The sequence below is a fragment of the Pimephales promelas genome, chromosome 6 (genome assembly GCF_988280905.1).
Source record: "Pimephales promelas chromosome 6, fPimPro1.hap1.1, whole genome shotgun sequence".
In the NCBI taxonomy this organism is placed as follows: Eukaryota; Metazoa; Chordata; class Actinopteri; order Cypriniformes; family Leuciscidae; genus Pimephales; species Pimephales promelas.
Genome location: NC_142774.1, coordinates 11,681,072 through 11,704,630, shown reverse-complemented (window position 1 = coordinate 11,704,630; position 23,559 = coordinate 11,681,072). Strand labels below are relative to the sequence as shown.

The 23,559-nt window shown below is 38.9% G+C and overlaps 1 protein-coding gene across 8 annotated transcripts; it reads right to left on the bottom strand.

The window, feature by feature from the left end:
- Positions 1–165: 165 nt before the first annotated feature.
- kdm2aa (lysine (K)-specific demethylase 2Aa) lies at positions 166–23,559 on the bottom strand. 8 transcript variants are annotated; one of them, XM_039689914.2, is made up of 23 exons: positions 23,270–23,559; positions 15,067–15,205; positions 14,902–14,980; positions 14,679–14,725; positions 14,390–14,568; positions 14,199–14,305; positions 13,553–13,646; positions 12,954–13,107; positions 11,717–11,832; positions 11,343–11,366; positions 11,096–11,222; positions 10,783–11,015; positions 8,972–9,049; positions 8,212–8,463; positions 8,001–8,117; positions 7,711–7,797; positions 7,371–7,529; positions 7,014–7,040; positions 4,848–5,992; positions 4,479–4,642; positions 4,212–4,358; positions 3,899–4,114; positions 166–1,354 (listed from the first exon to the last, which is right to left on the bottom strand). In XM_039689914.2, exons 1-23 carry the CDS (start codon positions 23,318–23,320, stop codon positions 1,173–1,175), a joined length of 3,924 nt encoding a protein of 1,307 aa, XP_039545848.2. In that variant the 5' UTR covers positions 23,321–23,559; the 3' UTR covers positions 166–1,172. The 8 variants fall into 8 exon arrangements, with proteins under 8 accessions (XP_039545848.2, XP_039545856.2, XP_039545832.2 ...); XM_039689922.2 differs by lacking the exon at positions 23,270–23,559 and adding an exon at positions 22,061–22,909; XM_039689898.2 differs by lacking the exon at positions 23,270–23,559 and adding an exon at positions 20,356–20,541.

Sequence of the window (23,559 nt, the reverse complement as noted above, 5' to 3'; positions counted from 1 at the left end):
GACTGTACTTTTTGATAAGCTAATTATTTTTTTCATATTTGAAGGCTTTCTATCCTGATAATTAACTTTACGCATCAGTAAAAATGAGATCTAAGCTTGTACATTAATGATGTAACAATTATGCATTCTGATGAAAAGCCGGAATATAAACAAAAATCAAACACGTTGTTTGCGTTCCACTTTTTATTTTTCCATCTTTTTCATGAAAAAACTTGAACTAAACGAACATCAATAAAAAAATAAAAAAAAAGTCCTCAGAAAATAATTGCTATTGTGTTGCTACAAGTTGCACTTAAATTATAGCTTTCCAAGGGTAAATGAACATTTTAGCCTAATCTGTGAGCAACCCTTCCCAGGACAGGAGAATGCAGGCGAATTGGCCATTTGAGATGACAGCAAGCGAAAGAACAAACCATCAGATGAAAGAAAACAAATAAAGAGTGATTTTAGTTTGGTACGAGCGAGTAAAAACTTAGTGTGGTCCGTTGAGTGTCAACAAACATCCAGGCAGCAAAACCTTCAGAGAGGTTGAACTACCAGAAATTGCGTTTAGACGGTCACTAAGAAAGCATGAGTGAACGATCTGGATCAATATGCTGAAGTCTTTATGATTTCGATTCATCCTGTGCTGGCACTACACTCTTTGATCAACAAGTTGTAGCAGATGAGAACTATCAGGATGTGTCATTTTCTTCCTCCTCAGCTTACCATTGACACCAACTCCTCCGTGCCAAAAGATCCAAGTCTAAACATCAGTGGTCACACCAGGACAGAATCCTCTGATCAAACCTTCAATCCCTCATTCACCAAATCCCACTTCGACTGGATTATGAAGTTCAGTTTCAAGCATAGCAGTAACATCTTCTGAAGAAGTCGATTTGGATAAGACTGAATGCCCAGAGAGGAAGGAGCCACACGCTGGATGTGCCTGGATCGGTCTCATGGGTTGTGGGAATAAAATCCTCTTCCCTGTTAGCCTGTTTTTACCCTTGTAAAACAGCGGCCATAGTCTTCCACCCGTCTCTTTGTCTTCAGCCTCATCCTCTTGTTCAGGCTAGATCAGCCTGTATTGAGTGGGATGGAGCACTCGTGAGCTCACTAAGCAGAGCTGTGTGGAGACTGTGTGTATGTATGCGCGTGTGTGTGTGTGTGTGTGTGTATTAGTGTGCACGTTATGATATTCTCTGAATGAGTTTTTCCTCTGTCAGACAGAATAAGGTGCAGTAGGACAGGTCAGAGATGAAGTTTTCACAGCCGTGCCGAGTCACATTCCTACAGCCTCGCAGATCCAACAGAGCCAGAGCCGATAATCGCTTCATATAGGACAGACACGCATCTGTCAACTTATTACACCCTAGAGAGACAGAGAAAAGTAAAACCACCAATCAGTGTGTACCAGACTGATCAAGACTTGTGTAATATATGAGCATGTCATTTTTGTGTAATTACTGCTTGTATGGTATCTTTTAAAAAAATCTAATTAAACCCAGATTAAATTAAGACATATTAAGTTTCAATTGTATATGGAACAAACCCATAAAACAATCTCAAAATAAATCATTTAAATGCGAAACAAGGTAGCTGCAATTAAAAGAAAGTTGTATTCAATATCCATTTGTATTGAAATTGGTTTCTGTGCAAATACTGCAAAACATACAAATTAGAGGTCAATCGATATTGAATTTTTGCTGAATTTGTACGATGGCAATTTTGCACGTGACGTCACAACTACTGGCTGGCGGGCAAGGACGTCATTCTGTAGCAACGAAACCCAACGATCTTGCCAGGACGTCGCAGGTTTTAATATACAAAAGTTGGTATTTTGTCATCTGTACGTGATTTGATTTGATATGATATGAGAAGATGAATACATGGAGAATGAATGACACGTTACTGTTGCACACTGCGTCTACTTATTACTCACTTACAGTTACTTTGCATGCATACTATCGTATACTTATTACAGTATTACATTACAGCCTAACAGATTGCTAACAGGATTACACGCATTTCCCTACCCCAGCTGCTCTTGTCTGTTGTCAGATGCTATGTGGAGTGGATAAGCAGGTAGGCTACAATGTTTCACATCCTGCTAGCCATATATGATACAGTTGGGACAAGTTTTTATTTTTGTATTTGTATTGTCTAAAAAAAAATCCCCATGTTTTCGGCGCTGATTTGGTGGTGACGCTGCATGTAACCAGAGAGTGACGCTGCCAATAATGAAAAACCTGTCATAAGGAACTGGCCAAAGTAATGATTATGAATGTTTCAAATATAGCAAGGAGACATTTTAATTGTTTATTAATAAATCAGAGTAATTAAAAAAATAATAATAACAGTTTAGCTAATAAATAGTGACCGCAGTAGATAGTTAAGTCGTCTTTAGAGAGAAATTAACATTTCATATGGATTGCATAAGCAGAGAGTATTCGGTTTCTTTTCGTTTTAAATTGTTTAGTTTAAAATAAGACATTTTAAGCTTTCTATATATATATATATATATATATATATATATTTCTTGTGTCTGTGAGGCAGCTTAAACGCTGAGTTTCGGTTCATTTATGAGATGAGCTCAAGTTCACAAGCGATGCAATCGCGCCGGCGCCACCGTGTCCTGATTATATTGTCTAAATGCTATATTTGCTTCTTATTTATTAAATCCAGGCAATTCGTTGATGAAACATTGATTAAAAATAAGATACAAAACAAAACTTAATAAAGTGCTCAAAATCATATCTGACCCACACGTCTCCCGATATATTGCGGCATCTTGCAACACATCCCGCCTTGCTAAAACACATGTGGGCTATTATGTAAATATGTCTTGTTTGTATTTTTTTTGTATTCTGTGTTAATTATGCTGCTGCAACACTGCAATTTCCCCTCAGAGATGAATAAAGTCTTTCTATTTCCTATTCTATTCTATGTGGGAGATGCAGAATGGATAAAAATAACTCAAAAAATAAAAGAGGACTTGAATTAGCCCAATAATGGCATTTTTTTAGTCATGCTCTTAACGAACTTTATTTTATTTCCTCTTTCCATATTGTGAATAAAAAATGTGTATCATTTTAATTTGCTTGTTACACAACAGAGCCAAAATTATTGTAATAATTATTTGACGTAAACTACTTTTAAACTTAGAATAATTTCTTGGCATTCTCACATAATAAACTGCATTTTTTTTTTTGCGTGCTGGTGGTACTCTTTTACGTAGTGTGCAGATTGATGTTAACATTTAAGCCAGCTGGTGAGAGAAAACGGCACTATCAAAGAGTCTAAAGAGGAAAGTTGACAGCGAAATTAGCCATACAAAGAATAATGAAAAGACAACTATGTGTTCATCCTACCTAGTTTTGTAAATGCAAAGCCAGTGTGTCTTATCTGCAACGAAGTTATCGCTATTTGGAAAATAATATTAGACATTTTATGATGGTTATTTTAGACTCTTTTGAATATCTTTCATAACTTTTCAGGCTGCGGCACGGGCCATATATTATTGCTGTTACATAGTGCACCTTTATAGTACTTATTATTTTTATTTTGAAATGTTTACACTTAACTGCTTCTAGCTGCTCATACAAAAAGATGAGGTAGATAAAATTATGAATGCTTACAACCATAACATATTACAACATGGTAAACATTGCATTCATCAACAGCAGATCATGAGCAATTGCTTGGCATATTGCACGTATTCAGCGCTGACATTTATTTGATTTCATTGAAATACTTTCAACTGTTTTAACCTTAATTTGATCTGAAACTGATTTTAAAGACATTATAAGATGTTGCTTTTGCACCAGTAGTTAGAAATAATCAGTTGTGTTGTATTGGCACCACAAAGAAAACCTAAATAAAAATGTGGAATGAAATATCAGAAGATCAGGGGTACCTGAAAGATTGAGCTGTCTGAGTGTGTTGCGAGTGTTGCAGCCAGTAGCTGTGAGAAGGTTGATGGACTGGTCTGTGAGCCCCTGGCAGTGGGACAAATCTAACCGGCGCAGTGATGGCATGTGTCTGACGATCATCTTAAGGACAGAGTCACTGATATCCAGACCAGACAAGCGCAGAGTGAGTAAACCTCTCAGTCGACTGCGACTTTCACTGCCTGTATGACAGGAGAAAGTAAAGGTGAAAGAGTGAATGATTCACTTCAACTCAAGCTGTACACACAGTCCCAGTAAAAATAATTATGAATGCCTCACCTGGCAGCACAATAAGGTCTTTAATTTGTGAATCTTTGACGCCCACGGCCCAACACAAGTCAAGTGTTCGCAAAACCGGACAGCTCTGCGAACTTAACGCTGACACGCATAATGAAGAACAACCTGACATTATTAAATCTTTTAAACCTGTGAGAAACAGAGAGAGAAAGAGTATTTTAGTCTTTATTGTGGTGCACTTTTTATTTTCAAGCATCAAGCATTAAAGCATCAGGCAATTTCAGAGTAGAGACTAAAAGTAAACTGTACTTGGGAGGTGATGAATGAGCCAGGCTATCTGTTTCTTTGATACAGGTGTCCAGGAGAGGTCAAGTGTCACAGGTTGTCGTTTAATGACAGCTGACAGAGCTTGGGGGGTAAGTGCCCGACAGCGACTCAGATCTATTCGTGTCCATAAGCGCTTATCACAACACCTGCAGCAGGACAGGAGAGGATCCACAACAACCGATCAGAGTAAAATCCACCCAGTTATCAAGATAACCATAATTACTTGTATTTTTAAGAAATATGAGCTTGTACTTTCTAATAATCATCCCTGTTTTTGTTCGGAATGCACAGCTATATTCCAACATACATTAATTTAGGTAAATTAAAAAGAAAACGGTGTACTGCACTTACCACTTGTACCAAGCCTTGCAGACTCTCATACACACAGCCAAGTCTGTCCGACCCAAGTAGCGGAACACTGATACCCAAATGTCTTTTTCACAGCCACGCTCATTTCCAACATCACGGAAAGAGGGATGAGAGAGGAGCGAAGGAGGAGAAGATGTGGTGACGGCTGGAGGAGGAGGTGGTGGAGAAACAGAGGAACGTGAAGACATAGAGGAAGGTGACGGTGTGTCTCTGTCTCGACCATCTTGGTTGGAGTTCCGCCTCGTGTGGCGGCCGGAAATGTGGGCGCTTTTGGACTGAGAGAGGCCATTCCCGGAAGGGGTCGAGGTACTGCTCCTGAGTCGGGTCCTGGGTAGCGTTTTGCGCTGGACGAAGCCAGGACCGCTAGGTGTGCGGGGAGACATAGCCGCCTCTAATTTGGGTACAATGGAGCCCGGGTCACGTTTGGCCTTTGGAGGGCGCTGGAGGGTCACAGTCAGGTAGGAATCGTTCAGCAGATCATCATTCAAGTCCGAGACAAGTAAGACAGGTGGATCAGGATCAGAGTCTGATTGGTTCTCTCCATCCTCATCATCTTCCTCTCCATCATCCAAGTCTTCCATCTCATCATCCTCTCCATCAAAGTCCTGTTCATCACTGTCTTCCTCATCATCATCCTCGTCATCATCATCATAGTCATCACCTCTTTGTCTCCGTCTCCTTGAACGATGATCCTTATCTGACCGGCTAAGATGCCTCTCTTCATCACTGTCATCCTCATCATCATCATCATCGTCGTCACCCTCATCATCATCGTCGTCGTCATCATCATCTTCATCCTCCGTTTCATAGCGCCGTCGCCTCATCTGGGATCCTCCTCGTAACCTTACCCGACCACCTCTCTCCCCTCTCGCCCCAAGTCCTCGCCTCATTTTTAGCGAACTTGTTGCCAAGCTGCCTCCGCCTCGACTCCCTCGATGCGAGGAGCCTCTCCAAACACCTCGCCTACCAGCTCCATAACCACGGCGGGATGAAGAGACCCCACCCCGGACTGACGACAGCTTGCCACTATCTCCATCGTCATCGCTGCCTGAATCGTCATCATGATCCATTCCATGTCGCCGGTAGATCTTAGCCACGCGAGGATCGAGAGATGAAGACTTGCGTTTCTGAAAGACAAAAAAAGACTATGTGAGAGACAAAATAAATAAAAGAAAACAAAACCCACAATAAATCCACCTTCAATAAATCCACCTTCAATAAACGACAGACAGGGAGTCATTCATTTCCAATGGAGAGAGTGCAGGAGCTGCTTGGAGTCCCAATCTTACGCTTATGTGGAATTTTTGATTTCTATGATCACCAAATGTAATGAATTCTAATGCCACAAAACTAATGCCACAGTCACGCTAGACTTTGAGGACACAAAATCTTCAGAGGACAATGCAGCGGTTGGAATATCACACTTTTATCACGTCTTTTCTAAAAATATCATTCAGTATATAATACCAATAAAAAAAATTACACTTTACTGAAAAATTTGCAGCTTTTAATTTCACATTCTTAGAATTCAGAGATGTCATGCTGTGAACTATCAATTTTCTATTGATCACGTTTTCACAAATTTGCAGGTCTGACTTCACCAAACTGTGGATCACAGTGAAATTTGCATGAGCGTATGAATGGAAGTCAAAAAGTGTGAGAATTACCTATATTTATGCAGTAAAATAGTATTCTTTAAAGACGGTTTCTGTCAAATAGGCAGTTTTAAATAATTATTTAGAGGTTTTCCCCTAGAAAACCTACAGTTTTTTCTTTTAGATGAGGTGAATAATCGGTGGGTAACAGCTGCTTCACAACCAATATGAAAGTTGCGTCCGATGGAGGAATGTGACAATCATTTGATAATGAGTGTGGGAAGGTAGCTTATGGGACCATTTCATATAAAAATGTATGATGAAATATTTTTCCAATACCCACTAAACCACCATCCAGAAATTGGACATAAAAACAAGCAAACATTTTTTACAATTACCGTATATATTTGACAAAAACATTCTGCTAACTTGTCATAAAACAACATTATTTAAATGTTACTAAATTTCACATTTTGTGTTTTTAATGTTACTTTCATTAAAAGTTTAGAAAACCATTCACAACACAATCTTCCAAAAAACAAATATAACTTACATGTGTTTTACCAGCTTCCAATTTTAGCTGCAAAACAGAATAATAACAACATACTGTGGTAAATATGAATTTGAAAAGAAAGAGCAGAGATAAACGCATCAGTACCACTGAATGGAATCACACAAGCTGCAAACCACAAAGCTAACTCTGAAACCCTCAACAAGTCAAAGCAGTGATTGGGCACGATGATGATGAACAGGGCTGGGTGGGCCAAAGAGAGAGCGAGAGAAGACACAAAAAAGGTGGAACAAATTACAGGGAAATGATTGCTGGAGGTATAGAGAGAGCAGAGAAGAGAATAGATTTGAGCGGCTGTGCATGCGGCAGCAGTGGCTTGAGTGAGGCGGAGCCTCTCACCCTCTTCCTGAGCCGCTGCTCAGGGGCTGTTGCCCGTTTCTGGAGCGACCCGTGAGAGAGAGAAGAGGGGGGCCGCCCGACCCCGTGCCATGCCCCGCCCTCGCCCCCACGCCCCCCTGACCCATCCTGTGCCGTGATGTCATCACCGCTGCCTGACGACTGGCACACAGGAAAACAGCCGTTACTGTTACACACGCACATCGGAGTGTGTACAACACAGTAAGCTCTCGGCATGCAATTTTTCTACATGGTGGGATTGATTGTGTATGTATGTGTGCAGGCCTGCATAAGCTAGTAGCATTAGAACAAAAAACTCATTAAAAAAACCCGAAAATCTTACCTCAGAATCGGTTTCTTTGCCGAAAACACATTTGGGACACTCCCAGCAGCTCGGTAGGTCTTTGTTCACCACTCCCTCACCAGATGTCTACAGACACAGAAGAAAACAGATTTTTCAACAGTAAATCTAATTACAATACAGAGGGAAACACTATAAATAGGCATTGCACTCATATGAACAAGAGCTGAACCATCCCACAAAGCCTCCAGTCACTATGCTCACCAGGTAAATGAATCTGAATAAAAAATTTTGAGAAGTGTATTGAATTGCTGTATTAATAATGTTTTTACCTTCAAACAGCTAGGATGAGCTATCTGAGCACAGTTGGAGCACTCCATGAGCTCTTCACTAGTCTCCTGGTTGCCTTCCTCACAGATCTCACATACAGCAGAGAGCGGCAGACCAGGCTATTGAGAGAACACACAGAGAGAAAGTGATATTAATAAATAGAAGCAAACAAAGGAAGACTACATTAACAATGCTCAATGTATTGACACTTACAGCGAGACACTGGCGCAGTACACAGGTCTGTTTGAGTTTGCCAGGGCCACCAAATTTCTTCATGTCTCTGCAGAAGTTGCAGTCTCCACATTCTGTTCGTAGACAGGCCTCACAGCGTTTACAGCGCACGCGGCGCCGTCGCAGGACCGACATATTGGAGGCTGGTTTCACTGGCCGTGAAATAACGGGTGTGGTTGAGAGCTTGGGACGAATGACAGGTGGAGGGGGAGGAGGGGGCTGGTACCAGGGGGGCTTGGGAGAGACACAAGAAATGAGAGTTAAGCACTGCAGTGTGGTGGTGGGTTTAGAATAGACTATTAAAACAGAATAAAAAAAGTAAAACTGCAGATTTATTTGTTTTAAATACTATGCATTAAAAATGCAAGTTAAATCAAGCTGTTTACTATATAGGATAGGTAGTCACAATTGTCTGGGAAACAAAGAAAAATTTCTGGTCATATTAGACTCGCACCAAAATCAAACGAAAAAAGGGACAAATAACATTGTGTTGAGCAATTAATTTCATGTGGTACTGAAAAATCACTGTCAGGACAATGCTTTTGTCCAAGCATATATTAAGTTATAAAATTATTAATTATTAAACCCGATAATACAATAAGAAGTTCCTATTTTTAAATCCACTTCATGCCATAAATAAATGGACGAAAAGAAAAACTCTATAAGTTGCTAGATTCATTTAAAGGGTTTTCTGTAAAGTCAATTAAAAATACTTTTAAAGAAAATAATTCTGTGATCTTACCCTCCTCGGCCACCTGACAATGGGTTTTCCCGTGTAAGAGAGTTTAGGGATGTCATTGGCATGATCTTTCAATAACGCCTGAAAGTGATAGAAAACACATTTTTCATTACTAACCATTACATTTTAAAATATTTCAACCACAATATTAAATTACTCCTTAAAGGTGCTCTAAGCGATGTCACACGTTTTTTAGGCACAAACATTTTGTCACATACAGCAAACATCTCCTCACTATCTGCTAGCAGCCTGTCCCCTAAACACATTGTAAAAAAAAAAACACAGTCTATGCAGAGGTTCCACAAATGGCAACAAAAACAAACTGCAGCAACCTGCTCCACGAAACATAACAAACTGTTCCAGCCAATAACTGACATGAAGGCCCTGGGGGTGGGGGTCAGTGCAGATGAGGAGGAGGGAGGGTCTATCTAGCCTCCGTTTTGTTTGAAAATACTTTAAACATCAACAAGAAGTCACGTCACCCGACATCGCTTAGAGCACCTTTAAGCGGTGTTCACACTGCCAGTGACAAAGAAACATGATTCCATTCAATTTTAATGGAGAGCTGGTGATTTCTGGCGACACGAGTGACACTGACCATTGACAACAGGATTCAGGCGTGTTCAGCAATGTCACAAAGGCTGAGAAAAGGCTTTATACAAATTAATAGCGATTTTCAGGCACGACAACAGACAGGAGTGAAGTCAGTGGAGTGCACATGATCCATCACTGCGTCTTGTAGTTGAGTGTCAGTATTCGGTGATATGATAACGATTTGATAATATGATACCATATGGTGGAATGAGTGAAAGATGCACATTCATTCTGACAGCAGATGGCGCTGATGGATCAGCAGAAATGCAGCAGTTACCCCGGTAACCACGTAAACAAAGCACCAGGGCAACTGAAAAGTATTTAAAAGGGACACTATGCAGTTTTTTAGCTAAAGTGAACAGCTTCGGAGTTATTGAAATGGTTATATGACTTCTTTTGGGTTGAATGGTAGCCGTCTCGCCCCCCATACAGGAACAAGGAAGGAAGGGAGGGAAGGAGTTTGTCACACTATCGTCATGGGTGAACCGACATATAAGGAGCAGAAAGATAGGAAAGCATTGTCGGAGGAACAGAGAAAGAGGAAACGGCAGACTAACTGAGCGAGGAGTCCAGACTATACTGACTATACACGAGCATAGGCGTAATTTGCGGGTGTAATATGTCCACATTGATATTGTTTGAATATGTTCTGATTCTGTTCACACTTGACTTTACATTAAGGTTCCATTATTTAACATTAGTTTTGGAAAGTTAATTTAGCAGTCAGCAATTTTCTTATAATTTATTATAAGTCTCTGTGTACATACATTGATATGAATGGCTTGGCTTTGTGAACTCAGATAGACTGGCGCTTGTGTTTTCCCCAAAGATAAATAGCCACTCATTTATATTTAGTCCTTTGCCACAAATGTTGTAGAAAAGGAATCCGTTTTCTTGCAGCTAAAACTAAACATGGAATAACATCCATGACTGTCATTCATACATTTTACAAGGCAACCGATAGTGGGAACGCCCACTGGAGACCTAACCGCCAGGCACTGGCGACATGCAGTGACAAAGCGGCGGTGTGAATGCAGCTTATAGCAACAAAACCTAAAATTAACAAATTCCAATAACATCCGGAATCTCATGTATGTAGGCAAGTCACATTTATAAAATATCTTGTGATACAGCTTCACAAATAACACTGGCAGCAAGTGCATTTGTACAACCATTTCCAAAAAACAAAAGCCTAATAGACTATGAGTGTGAGTTCTGACCCGTATGTCGTGTAGGAGGGCAGCAGCATTGTGTATTCCTGAAGGCACACATTTCTTATGTGAGGGCAGTGACTCCAACTTCCCAATCAGGTTCCACAACCCCTCCAGCTCAAAGGGAGTCAAGTGAAGCTTCACCCCTGGCCCAATAGGTGGAGAGGGAGCATTGTTGTCATCTCTTTCCTCTTTGGTGTGGCCATTCAGTACCTCACAGCCTGAGCTTTCCTGCTTCAAACCTGTGTATTAGTATCAGAGAGAAAAATAGTTTAACTTATGCAAATCTATATGGATGTGAATAGGTTGTTAATGTACTGACCGATGCCCAAAGAGTATTTCTGGAACTCAGGGATGAGGTGTGATGTGTTGGTCATGCTGTACAGATAACGCTCCAACACGTACCAGCCCATCTCATAATAGAATGGATACCGGAACTTAGCAGGCACCTGAGGACAACCAGAGACCATTACAAATTTCAGTAACATTATTTTTATACATTTTTTTTTTTTACATATTATCCTACCAAATTTCCAATAATTATGAGAAAAACATCACATTCTCATTACCGTAAAGCAGTAAGGAAAATCATCCTGTCCGGACACAAAGGTTTTGTTTTTATTAAAATCAGAAAAAAAAAAAAAATAATTCAGTACAGGAAATACTGCCATGATTATTTTTTTAATTAAAATATATCAATTTATTTGATTGAAAAAACATTATGGATTTTACCTTTTTATAATGACAATTGATAAAATTAGTGATTACTGTTATCAAGATAATATAACAAAGCAAAATAATGCATTAGAAAAACAAAGCTGCATTTTTGAATTATGCATCTTCTTCTTATAAATTTAGGATCAAAACTGACCCAGACGTGTTCTTTTTGAGATGATAAAAGAACTGAAAAATGGCAACCACTGCAGTGAAATGTTGGGCTCACCCTTGTCCTGTCCTCAATGCTGGAGATGTGCAGTTGCATGGGGATGTTAAAACTATGAAGAAAATTCCCACCAAATACAAGCGCATCCACTGGTGTGTACACTGCATGAATCCAACCTGATACAAAACAAAAGTAATTTAAGAAAACCTTTTTTTCAACTACCAAATAAATTTACCCAGGTTGATTAACCAGCAAAATAGCAAAAGTGGCTCCACTTTCGGTGGATGAGAATCCATGAACCCCATTATTAGAATTTTTTAAAGCTGCTCGATATATTACACCAGTGTTTCTCAAACTTTTTTTTAGAGGTGGGGCAAAAAAAAATAAAAAAAAATAGATGAATAAATAACAAAGTTTAAGTTTTATAAGCTCAAATGGTCAGCTTGCTCTGTTCTGTGATGCGCGTTCGTGACTCTCCTATTCGAACACGTTCATCAAAATGAACAAATCTTTTCCTGACTCAACTCGTTCGTTGAATGAACCAAATGACACGAAAAAAAGATTCGTTCATTTTGATAAACGAGTTCGAACAGGAGAGTCACGAACGCCCATCACAGAACAGAGCAAGGCGACCATGAGCTTATAAAACTTAAACTTTGTTGTTTTTTTAAATGAGTGATCGTTTCGCTTGATAAGACCCTTATTCATCGCCAGGTGTTGTTTAAAGCCCTTTGAACAGTTTGCACTGAAACTGTCTTTTGGACCTTGAACCGTTTGGTACCCATTGAAGTCCATTATATAGAGAAAAATCCTGGAATGTTTTCATCAAAAACCTTAATTTCTTTTCGACTAAAGAGAGAAAGACATGGACATCTTGGATGACATGGGGGTGAGTAAATTATCAGCAAAAGTTTTTTTTTTTAAAAGTGAACTACTCCTTTAAGAAAAAAACATCGACTGTATTTTCTTAATACAGTGTATTTTCGTTATACAATTTCTCAGTGGATGTTTTTCTTAACTGCTTAAGAAATTCTTTGTAAAGTTGCCAAATATTAAAGATTAAATAGACATTTGATTAAATGATGTTTAGCCAATCTTAAACATGATTGTTGTTGTTACACTTTACAGCCTTGAGGCCAATGCCATCCTCTGCAGGCATTAATATAATACAAAATGCACATACATGGCTTATGTTTATATTATGTACATTACATAAGTTACTTTCCGTGTTGTTCAATAAAGCCATTATCTAGTTTTCTCTTCACGTAAATGAACGTGTGTGTGTGTGCATGCTTACCCGATGGAATAATGAACGTGTTGCCCTGCTTGAGCTCAATCCTCTGACAATCCGTGGCCTTGTCACCAAGAAAGATGTCGCCTTGTTTCCCTGACAACACCCAGTTCTCATAAAGCTCCAGGTTTTGTGGCGTTGGGGGGATTAGCCAAAACACCTGTAGCAGACACAGGCAATAAGGCTCATCTAGGCCAAAAACATTTTGGGCATTTTGACAGCAAACTGATTATCAGATATAAAGCGCAACAGTTCATTTGGCATTATCAATAAGCAGAAGTGTCTAAGCTAAACTCATATCCCAATGATTTCTACATGTACACTACCATTTTGGGGTCAGTGAGATTTATGTAGTTACATTTACATTGAATCATTTGGCAGACGCTTGTATCCAAAGCAACTTACAAAAGAAGAGAGCAATAGATGCAAGTCAAATCACCCATTAGTAATAAATGACATTTTATAATAGAAAAAACAGCTATTTTATTGAAATTCTGATCAAATAAATGCAGCCTTAATGAGTATAAGACACTTCTTTTTAAAATATTTTAAAAATCTTAATGACCCCAAACACTTAAACAGTAGTGTATGTGCAGTTTTCTGACCTTGCAGCCCCGCAGTATGTGGTACCACACAGATGTGCCTCCAAAGTCTATGTGGAAATCTGTGTAACAGCCCTGCACACTCATTAGGCAGTACCTGCGCACAGAACAGGCCAATTTGAAATAGTGGAAGAGGACTGATTTGTTAAAATATAATAAAGAACAAAGAGAGCTGTGTGAGAAATGGGACGTAAAGATAGAAATTTTCTATCCTGAAATTTAGGATAGAAAATGGAACACAAGAGGACTCATTTCCTGGTGAATATAGATTATCTTTTTTGTGCAATAAAACAAAATGGTTTTGAAAGAAAAAATGACTAAATACTTATAGCAATAAAAATATAAATTACAAATAAGGCTTTTTTACTTTCTAAGGAGCGGGTAAACCTTTGTTTTGCTTTGTGCAGTTCATCATTACAAGCACAAATTTGCTCTGCTGTCACTCATTGCAAGTCTAATAGCTTTACTTAAAGTTTTGAATTTCCAATCATTCCAGTGGGCAGTATCTAAGCACCAGTCTCTCTCATTTGATCAAACAACTCTCAGACAGAGGATTCACTACTGATCTTCCACTCATATTGCGTGGTCATAGTATAACCCTTCAAGTATGAATAAATAAACTATATTGAAAGATCTAAGAAATGCTCACTTCTGCACTTTGGGGTATTGCATCTCCATGATAGAGTTTGTGGCATCTCTTTGCCTTTCTTTTAAGTGCCTTGGCCACATGTTGTCCACCCAGTCAATCATGTCCACCTGTGACAACATGGAAAAATTTGGCTATAAAAGACTGGTCTAAATATTTGTATTTTTGGCACATCTAAGCGTTAAGGTACCTACCGTGGTAGGTCTTTTGACGAGGCTCTCTAGTTTAGTGTGGCTAAATTCAAGGCTGATAACATTATAAAGCTTCTCTCTCTGAGAGGGAGGAGTCTCATAATAGCGCCTCCACTGGGCCATTGACATCTCTGTGCCCTTTTGAGTAGACACATCCATCACGTCAATCATCCGCCGACTTCCTGTTAACAAAGAGGAAGGGAGAAGAGAGAGGCTGAAGCATCCCAAAGCAGCACCAGTGATTCATTCACCTTTTCACCAGATTCTGCATTTCCACCACAAAAACACTTACCTACAAACAACTTCACATCATTCACGCTGAAGTCTGAATCCGGCATTCTGAAAAGGAAACATAGCAAATGTAGATTAGATTCAAATAAAGATTCTGATCCTGAAAAATAAACAAAACAGCAACAGTAAAAACAAATAGTCATATGTGAAACTCAAAAGGGAGGTTTTTATAATAAGAGAGTAAAGCAAATTACATGAAAAATGAAAAAAAGACAATCTCTTACTTAATTCCAAGTCCATCAGGTCTTTCAAAGATGATGGGATCCCGGAGCCCACATCTCTGCACGTACTCGTATGAGAGGTCTAAAAAACAAAATATGCAAAGTTAAATTACACACTCCATAAAGATGTATATCTTTGATTGGTTCTGCAAGAACTGCAACTATCACCTTTGCCCTCCATGTGTTTGACTCGGTCAGAGCTGAAGCGGCTACTATGCAGCTTCTCCTCCAGATCGAAAGTCCTCTTTCCATCGATCTCGTCATCGGAAATGCCATCGTCTTGGTAACGCCGCCGTGTGCCAGACCGCTGTAAGACAAGAGCATCAAACAATGGAAAATCGTTGCCAGAACAACACTATTTCTCTGCATACATTAATCATTTCCCTCCAACAGTTGAAATATTGTACAGTATAAACCACCACAGCACCAAAATGTTGGGTTATTTGAGCACACCTACTCTGGGCTGAGAAAGATGCACTTGTCAACAATCTCACACATACATAAACTACACTAAATAACTCACTTTCATCATAAGCACTAGCCCACACACAGCAACTATTAATTCAATAATATCATAAATCATGCTGATGCACAAGGATTCACTGTTGAGAGTCTTGAAGCAGAACTGCTGGTGTGGTTTCAGCAGAAAACCTCTAACGGCCAGTTTGGACAAATTCTCATATCTGTATAGCATGTTTACATCCTTAAGCCGGAGACTCACTTAACTGAGACTTTAGAGTACAGGTGAGTTTCAGTACAGTTCAGGAAGTTTCTTTAACAAGCTGTTCAAAAATGTATCCTTCAGTAGAGGAAGATGCATTTAGGATTGTATTTAAAACTGGCACTGCAGTACAAATAAATGTCAGTGATTTCAGCAACATAAACTAGCGTTCAAAAGTTTTGGGTTGGTGCAGTTTTGTTTTTGATGTTAATGCTCTCCAAGACTGCATACTTGATCCAAAAATATAGTAAAATAGTGAATCAGTGTCACACAATCCTTCAGTAATCCTTCTAATAAGCTATTCTGGTAACTGTGAGCAGCTTGTCATTGATGCACGGCTCTTAAACGCATCTGAAAGCACTGAGTCACTTATAGTGTGCATTTGAAAAAGCAAAACACGTCAAACATCTTTTCAAACATGAGAATCATTTATAAACCTCTTGTCCAACAAAAGACAACATTTAATAACATGCTTTACTCCAAACTCACTTCATAACGAAAGTTGAGCATCCTTCTGTTAGATGATGTGGCTTCTTACACAGAATAAGGCAGTTGTGTGTTTATTAGTCATGTTTAATCAACAAACAAAGCGTTTAAATCTTCTGTTTATTCAGCTACAGCGATGATGCCTGAAAGAGATTTCCTGGAATGATGCGTGTTATTGTACTTTTTTGAAGCGCGAATGTTGAAGGCGAACTTTGTCAACTCACTGGAAATCCAAAATACTTCCACACCAGCGACTTCAATGAAAGAGTTCAGGTTCAGTTCAGGTTCTGTCAATGGGTCTCCTGCATCTGCAGTTGCAAGGCTCGAAATTGCGACCATTTTGGTCGCATATGCTCCTGAATTTTAACCTGTGCGACCTAAAAATATATTTGGGAGCATTAGTGCGAGTGCAAATAATGGTTGTGGTGCGACCTGTTTTCATTTCTCTACAAAAAGTTCGCAAATTACTGTGTACCACACCGTGTCCTAACTACACGCGACGCGATAAAATTCTAGCGACAGCAAGTGTCTGTCCACACTAGACGCGACTGTGAGATGCCACACATTCAGAACAGCGTGTGAGCGGAGTCTCTCTGTGAAAGCGCACTGTTGGCCCGCACTCGCATTGAATATGGGTAAGGACATAATCAAATAAAGAAATAACATTATTAAAAATCAAACCATTAACAAAATATACTCATTGACTAATTTTGTTATGAAGTACAGTTGTATGTTTGCATAGAATTCATTTTGAACGCTATATTACATGCTTTCAAAATCTGAGGTAAATTATCCGTTATCGCTTGTGACACAGTGACCTTTTTTTAACTAAAAATAAATAAGGTATACTCATAACCAATGTAATTTCTTCATTCTGTCAGCCGCGACGTCGCAGAAATAGGAACCGTTTCTAAATTAGAAACTTCGCGTGTTGCCGTCGCGTCTAGTTAGGAGTAGGACAAAAACTCTGATTAACATGGAAAAGATACCTTTTATCGCGTGTCATTAGGACACAGTGTTATTCTGATACGCGGTGGCCAGACCATCATTTTATCCAACGTTACATAACCAATCAAACTTCATCCATACGTTCTTAACTTTAAAGCAGATTTTAAATTGGTTAATATCAGCTGTCAATCACTCCCTTTCGCGGCGCTCACGTGTGCCAATATAATCGGGGTCATAGCAGATAGATACTATCCGCAAGAACAGCGCAGTTAAACTGTCGTCAGCTCAGTACATCTCTTTCATTATCGATGGAGACACCGACCTGTCTGTCAAGGAGTGTGTGATCGTGTATGTCCGCGTCCAGCTTGATGGACAGCCCACGAACATCCCGGACACGTTGAGGTGGAACATGCAAATTTTTTTTTATTTATATTTTTTTCTTAATACATAGCTTCTTTAGTATTATATAGCAATATATGAGTAATATACTTTGGTTGTTTCATTCATGGATGAATCAGCGTTTTTTAAAACAAATCTCTTGAATGAATGATTCAATAACAAATACATTTAAGTCACTTGTCGCCACCTAGTGGAGTAACAATGTGATCGATACAATTGTTATTTGAAGCTCAATGTTACTTTCAAAAGGTGCTTGTCTCTATTTTCATCGCTTCTGTAGACGTCAGTGTTTATATCCAAACCATAATCTTTAATTCTAGTTCCGATTCAAGTTCTTCTGTGATGAGAATATTTGTAACACAGAAATAACAATACTGCGTAGTTGTATATACTCTCTGGGTCAGCAGGAGCACCATAATGTTCCACTGTGATTTATAATAGACATGTTTAATAGACAAAAAGTTGTAATTTAGGAATGAAAATCAGACATTAGATCTTCATTACATCCTAACACAGTAGAAGATCTAATTCAACTCAGCGTTGAGGGTCCTCCTTTGGAGGCGTTCGATGCCTCAGTGAAGAGATGGATGGAGGAGGGACAGAGAGCCTGGAGACCAAATTTTAAATCCTGGCCACAGGATGTGTAAAGCCCTGAAAAAACTTTGTTGGTGTTGATAGGTGTTGTTTTTAATTGAAAGAAATCTGTTTATATATAATTTGTAATTGTGGTGCTCCTTAATTTTTGGTGGGTGCTCCTTAATTTTTGCTGGTGCTCCTAACTTTTTGAAGTTGGTAGCACCAGTGCTACCAAGTAAAAAAGTTAATTTCGAGCCCTGAGTTGCCGTGCTTTCTTTTGACTGGCTGTAGTCATTGGGGTGTGGCAGCATCGATGATTTCATTTTTTAATCCGGAGTTCGAGATTGTGACTTAATTTCGGTTGATTTCGATTTAAAATCGGAATCATGACAACCTTACTCTCTATAGCATAGAGAGTAGTTTCCGTTTGAAAAAAAAAGGTGTCGGTCAAAGTGACGGACATTTTGACGATTTATCGGTCAAATATCGCCTCTTAATTAGTCAGAAACCCTGCACTATAGGAACTCAAGATTAACATGAGATTGGCAGAAACTGTGTGTTTTATGTACCATTTAAAGTATCTTTTGATTTTTTAAATCATTTCATAGATATATCATATATTCATTTTATTTTTAAAACAAAAAACATTATGCATTTATGTCACCTCTGAGCTGCATTAAACAGTCAGTGTAAATACATCTAAATGCCACTTCAGATACAGAGCTTCTGTTTTCTCGGCATTGCACAGAGTAAGGATTGGTAACATCCCTATAGCATCTTATTGTTCTAATTAAACATTTACTTAAGAAAAAATAATATATGCCCTTATAAATGGAACAAAAAATGCAGATAAAATGAAAAAAATCCATTTAAACTTATTTGAAAACGTAATTTCTGTCACTGATGCGAACTAACTACCGCACAGAATATGAAGAATAACAAAAACTTTAGGAGTCAGCTGTCCACACACACAGCAGTCCTAAACCTGCCAAAGTACCAGCACAATAAACACACACAGCAAAATATCATCTGATTATCATGACAAATACCAGAAAATAGATATATAATTTGTCAATTTTGCAAACCCCTAATATAAATCTTTATTTCTATTCTAAATAGAATCCTTTACGTTCACATCACTTTGGATACATTTACTGCATCCTTATCCTTACTATAATTTTACTATATGTAATATTTAACATTAATATTATATATGATAATATTAATTTCTTTTTCAAAAATCTTACTAAACCAAAACTTTTGAACAGTAGTTTGCAGTTTTAACGATGCTGTGATGCACAAGAGCAGGTGACTAACACATACAGGAGGCACACAATGAACAAAACAGTAAGACCCTCCTCTACTTGCCCTTGCCTCTGCCCACAATGTCTCTATGGTGATGTGAAACCACTAGCCAATCACACGGCCCTAAAGCCCTGTCATCACACCCTCTCAATGACAAGAATAAAAAAAGAGGGGGGTAGAAAAAAAAAATCAATGAAATGATTTGGGCATGACTGTGCAATATCTTAAGAAATGTTCTCCAAAGCATTCAAAAATCCTGATTGAACTGAACATTGTGCTCCTTTGTAAACATGCAATCAAACCCCTTTATATTAGCACACAAATGTCCAAACACACCAGCCAATTATTGGTCTCATAACTCTACTTTAAAGCACTATCAAGTTAAAAACATTTAAAATTAAAAACCGTGACTCAAAGTGTTCTGTTCCAATACATCAATTATGTCCTGTCTAGTTAGTTGCTTTTGAAAATTGTCACAATGTCGCCATGTACACAATGTTCCAATTCTAACCAATCAGATAGTGAGGTACAACTCAAAATGCAATTGTAAATGATCACAATATAAAGAACAGACATTTTTAAAGATGCAATTGTTATCAAGACCAATCTATGATCCAATTTCCGAGTACTAAGCACTTGTGCCCATCCCTAGTCAATGATGCTGCAGTCTTCCCAGTTTTCAGGGCCAGAGGGTAAACCCTGCCAATCTGTCACTCTCTTAATACTGTATTATTGCATCTTTCAATCTCTTCCATTCACAACAAAGATCTAGAAACTGTCAGTAACGAAAGCTGCAAATATGAATTCACGGTGAAACAGTACAACCTGTACACTAGAGGGAGATGAAATCAATCAAGATGAAACTGAGAAGAAAAAAAAAGCAACTGATGGCAGGATTAAAACCTTTTCTGTTCCCTTCCACATGCAGCTTTCCATCGCCCTCTCTCCAAGCGAGGCCCTAGACCGCAGTGCGCTAGGAGGAAGCCCTTGTGGAGGGCAATAAGACACTACACACCTCGCACCTTCAGTGTCACATCATCCTGCTGGCTTTTCCTCTTCCTGCCTCTCCGCCTCATCAACAACATCCCCCCGTCAACAAGCGCAAGGATCTCCTGTCCGTTCTCCATCCCTGCATTTCTTCCCTTCTTTCAAAATGAGAAAATCTGCTGTCTGTTCTCCTCTGTCATCCTTTCGCCTCTGCAGTGCCCCCGCCCACTCCTCCTCCCCCCGTTTCCGCATGTCTGATCACATGGTCTGCTAAACCAATGTAATCATTCGTCCTCCACTTCACCAGTCTCTACAAAAACAGTCTGCACACAACAAGATCTCAAATCCAGCACACTTCTCCATCCTGCTGGGTAAATGTTGCAACTAAACCATTTTAATCATAGATAAATGCTAACGCATTGATTGAGATCTTTTAATTTATGTGCTACAAATTCTCTAAAACCCAACCTTAAACAATAGCACCAACTGCACATGCACAAGTGTCTGGCTCCATCCGAAATCACATCATTCCCTACTATATATAGGCAAAAACCAGTGTGTGAAAAAATAAGTACGTCCGAAATAATTCACAGTACTCATAAAAAAGTAGGTGAAAAATATCTGGATGACCTACTTCTTTTAGCTAGAATCTGAAGTGTGCATGCATACGATGAACACTTTAATATCCCATGAGACCACGGGAGAGGATTTGTGAATGGCAGTTAAGTGTAGGTTACATGAGAATGGACGTACTACATTCGGCATGTTGTCAATCACATTCATACTTCACACACATACAGAATGTACTTTTTAGCAGTACAACACATACCTACCTACTCAGCCATTGCGTCAAAAACTAACACTCATAATCTTTACAACTGAGGGTATTGTTGGGGTAATAAAAAGTTGTTGGGATATTAAAAAGTGAATGGTGAAAAGTGAGTGACATGTCAGTTTGGATCAAAAGAATTAAACCACTTTAACTGAAATTAAGATGGCAAAAAAAACTATAAGTAGGAGCATAGAATTGATAAACTATTAAAAAAAAAAAAATCACAAGTTTTACCCAATCGTGATAAACTGCAAGCTGCAGGCAGCAGGTTTCATCACAAGTAAACTCCATAAGGACTTTAATGCATAAGAATATAGTCTAGAGAATAAATATATTTAACTTCTTGATGAGGCAAAGGAAATTTAGATATCTGCAAGATCTTCAACCAATTAGCTGTGTCGACTAGTAAATCTCTAGGTGTTTTAATCACCATAATTTATTCCAAGTATGCTTTGTAAATTAATTTACTCAACAAAATCTGTAAAATTTTCGAAAACGTGAAAATGGAAATGTTTTCAGATCATGCACCTGTAATGGTCAGTGGTTGCTTGCACATTTGCTGGTCACGTGGACCTTCTGTCAGAAGCCAGCCAAGAATTCAACATCTACAGTATTTATCCTTTCCATGAAAGTGCAAAACTTGTCAAAGCTTTCAAGAAATCCATCTGCTATCTGGACGCAATTAACCGATACGGAGAACATTAAATGAAAATAAATGTCTTCATTTACACCTTGCAGGTTATTTTTTTCCCACTCAAATGACAGCACTAGTGAAAATTGCTGCAAACATTTCAACAGCAAAGGAATTTATCAGCAACTGCTCTCAATTCAGAAACTCCATTGCAGACTACCATCCAGGACAAAACATTTTATTTTCCAAATGTCTACTGTGATGTAAGGTTACTTACCAGTCGCTTGCTGTAACGCGGTTTGGGATCGTCCATTGTCAATTTGTCAGAATAAAGACTCACGCGCAGCCCGCCAGTGAACTGACAAGTCGCGAGCCAGCGAACGCGCTTCTGTCAGTTTATCCCGTTAGAATTAACCGCCACAAGTTCAACTGTTTTCGATGGACACTTTATTACTAATAATATTAGTGTCCGTCTAAACGAAATAACGACACTTTACATGGATACTGCCTAGATATAATAATCGCTGTTTTCAAATACTTGGAAACTAGTCCGCAGCTTTTTTTTCACATAAAACGGACCATTACGCTACAAAATATTGTATTATATTTCACACCAAAAATAATAAAACAGCGGGTCATAATAAAACCATGACAGCTAGGTTGTCAAGCTAATCGCTGCTGAGGGGAGAGTGAGTGAACGAGCATCAGCACCAGCCAACAAACATTACGCGGGTGGTAAAAAAAAAAAAATTAAATACAAAGAGATATGGGGTTTTACTTATACATACGGCTTATATGTACAACGTATAACATTGCAGTCACCCATGAGTAGTGAGGCGAGGAATGAAGAGCGTATATTTATCGAGTAACATACGCTAATCTCGGTTCAAGTTTAAAATAAAAACACATTTCCAAAAGACTTAAACTCGGGCTCACAGTGGGGAAAATCCAGCGGTCAATATAGTCCTCGTGTATTGTTTACTAATAAAATGTTCACTCCGAGTAGACTCGTCTAGTAACTTTTATATTCTAAAGTAAGCCTTATTCAGACAGCTCCACTGTGTGAATTCACGACAAAGTTAATGTAGTAGAATAGATCATTCGCCGCCATTTTCACATCGTCACCAAAACACCACGGAGTAAGCCCCGCCCGCTACAGACTCGGCATCCAATCACAGACACATGCGACGCCATCGATTTGACTCCCATTGGTTAATGCTGCTGTCACTTCACATGGAGGCGGTACTAAGAGACAAATAATAGCGCAAGAAACTAGACGAGCCATGCTCTCATTGGCTGGAGTTGCACGCCGATCAAAACAGCTACACAAAGATTGGCTTACATGTGCTGTAAACTTCGCGTTGCCAACCAATCAAATAGAAAATATCAACACACTCATTCAGTTTTAGCAAAATGTATGTAACCAAATTGTTTTTAAGTTATTTAATATGCGTAATGTGATTAGTAAAACATAGCCTTTAAGTACCTTAGATCTTACGTGGCTTGGCGTCCCATCGCCGGCGGATGTCCAGTCCATGACTGCATATAAAGCTCTGGCTTGTGGCGTCTGGTGAAATATATCTACATTTTCTTTCGAATTAGCCCAGTGTAACTTCACACAAGGTCATCATGAAGCCATCGACATTCCCTTGAGTCCAATAAACCGTTTTGAAATACTATGAAAATTGGTACACATTGAATTTTCACCCGTAATCGACCCCAGATAACTCCGCATGGTAAAACTTTTTCGTTTATCCCAATCGATCAGGAAGTAGT

What these genes read in the sequence shown, in the direction of transcription:
- kdm2aa (XM_039689898.2), bottom strand. Translation starts at nt 20,460, where the DNA reads ATGGAGAACGGACAGGAGATCCTTGCGCTTGTTGACGGGGGGATGTTG. An exon ending in AGCAGCGGCTCAGGAAGAGG is followed by an intron (nt 7,041 to 7,370) that starts GTGAGAGGCTCC and finishes TCTGTTTTGCAG; the next exon opens with CTAAAATTGGAAGCTGGTAA. An exon ending in AGACCTTATTGTGCTGCCAG is followed by an intron (nt 4,115 to 4,211) that starts GTGAGGCATTCA and finishes CCTGTCATACAG; the next exon opens with GCAGTGAAAGTCGCAGTCGA.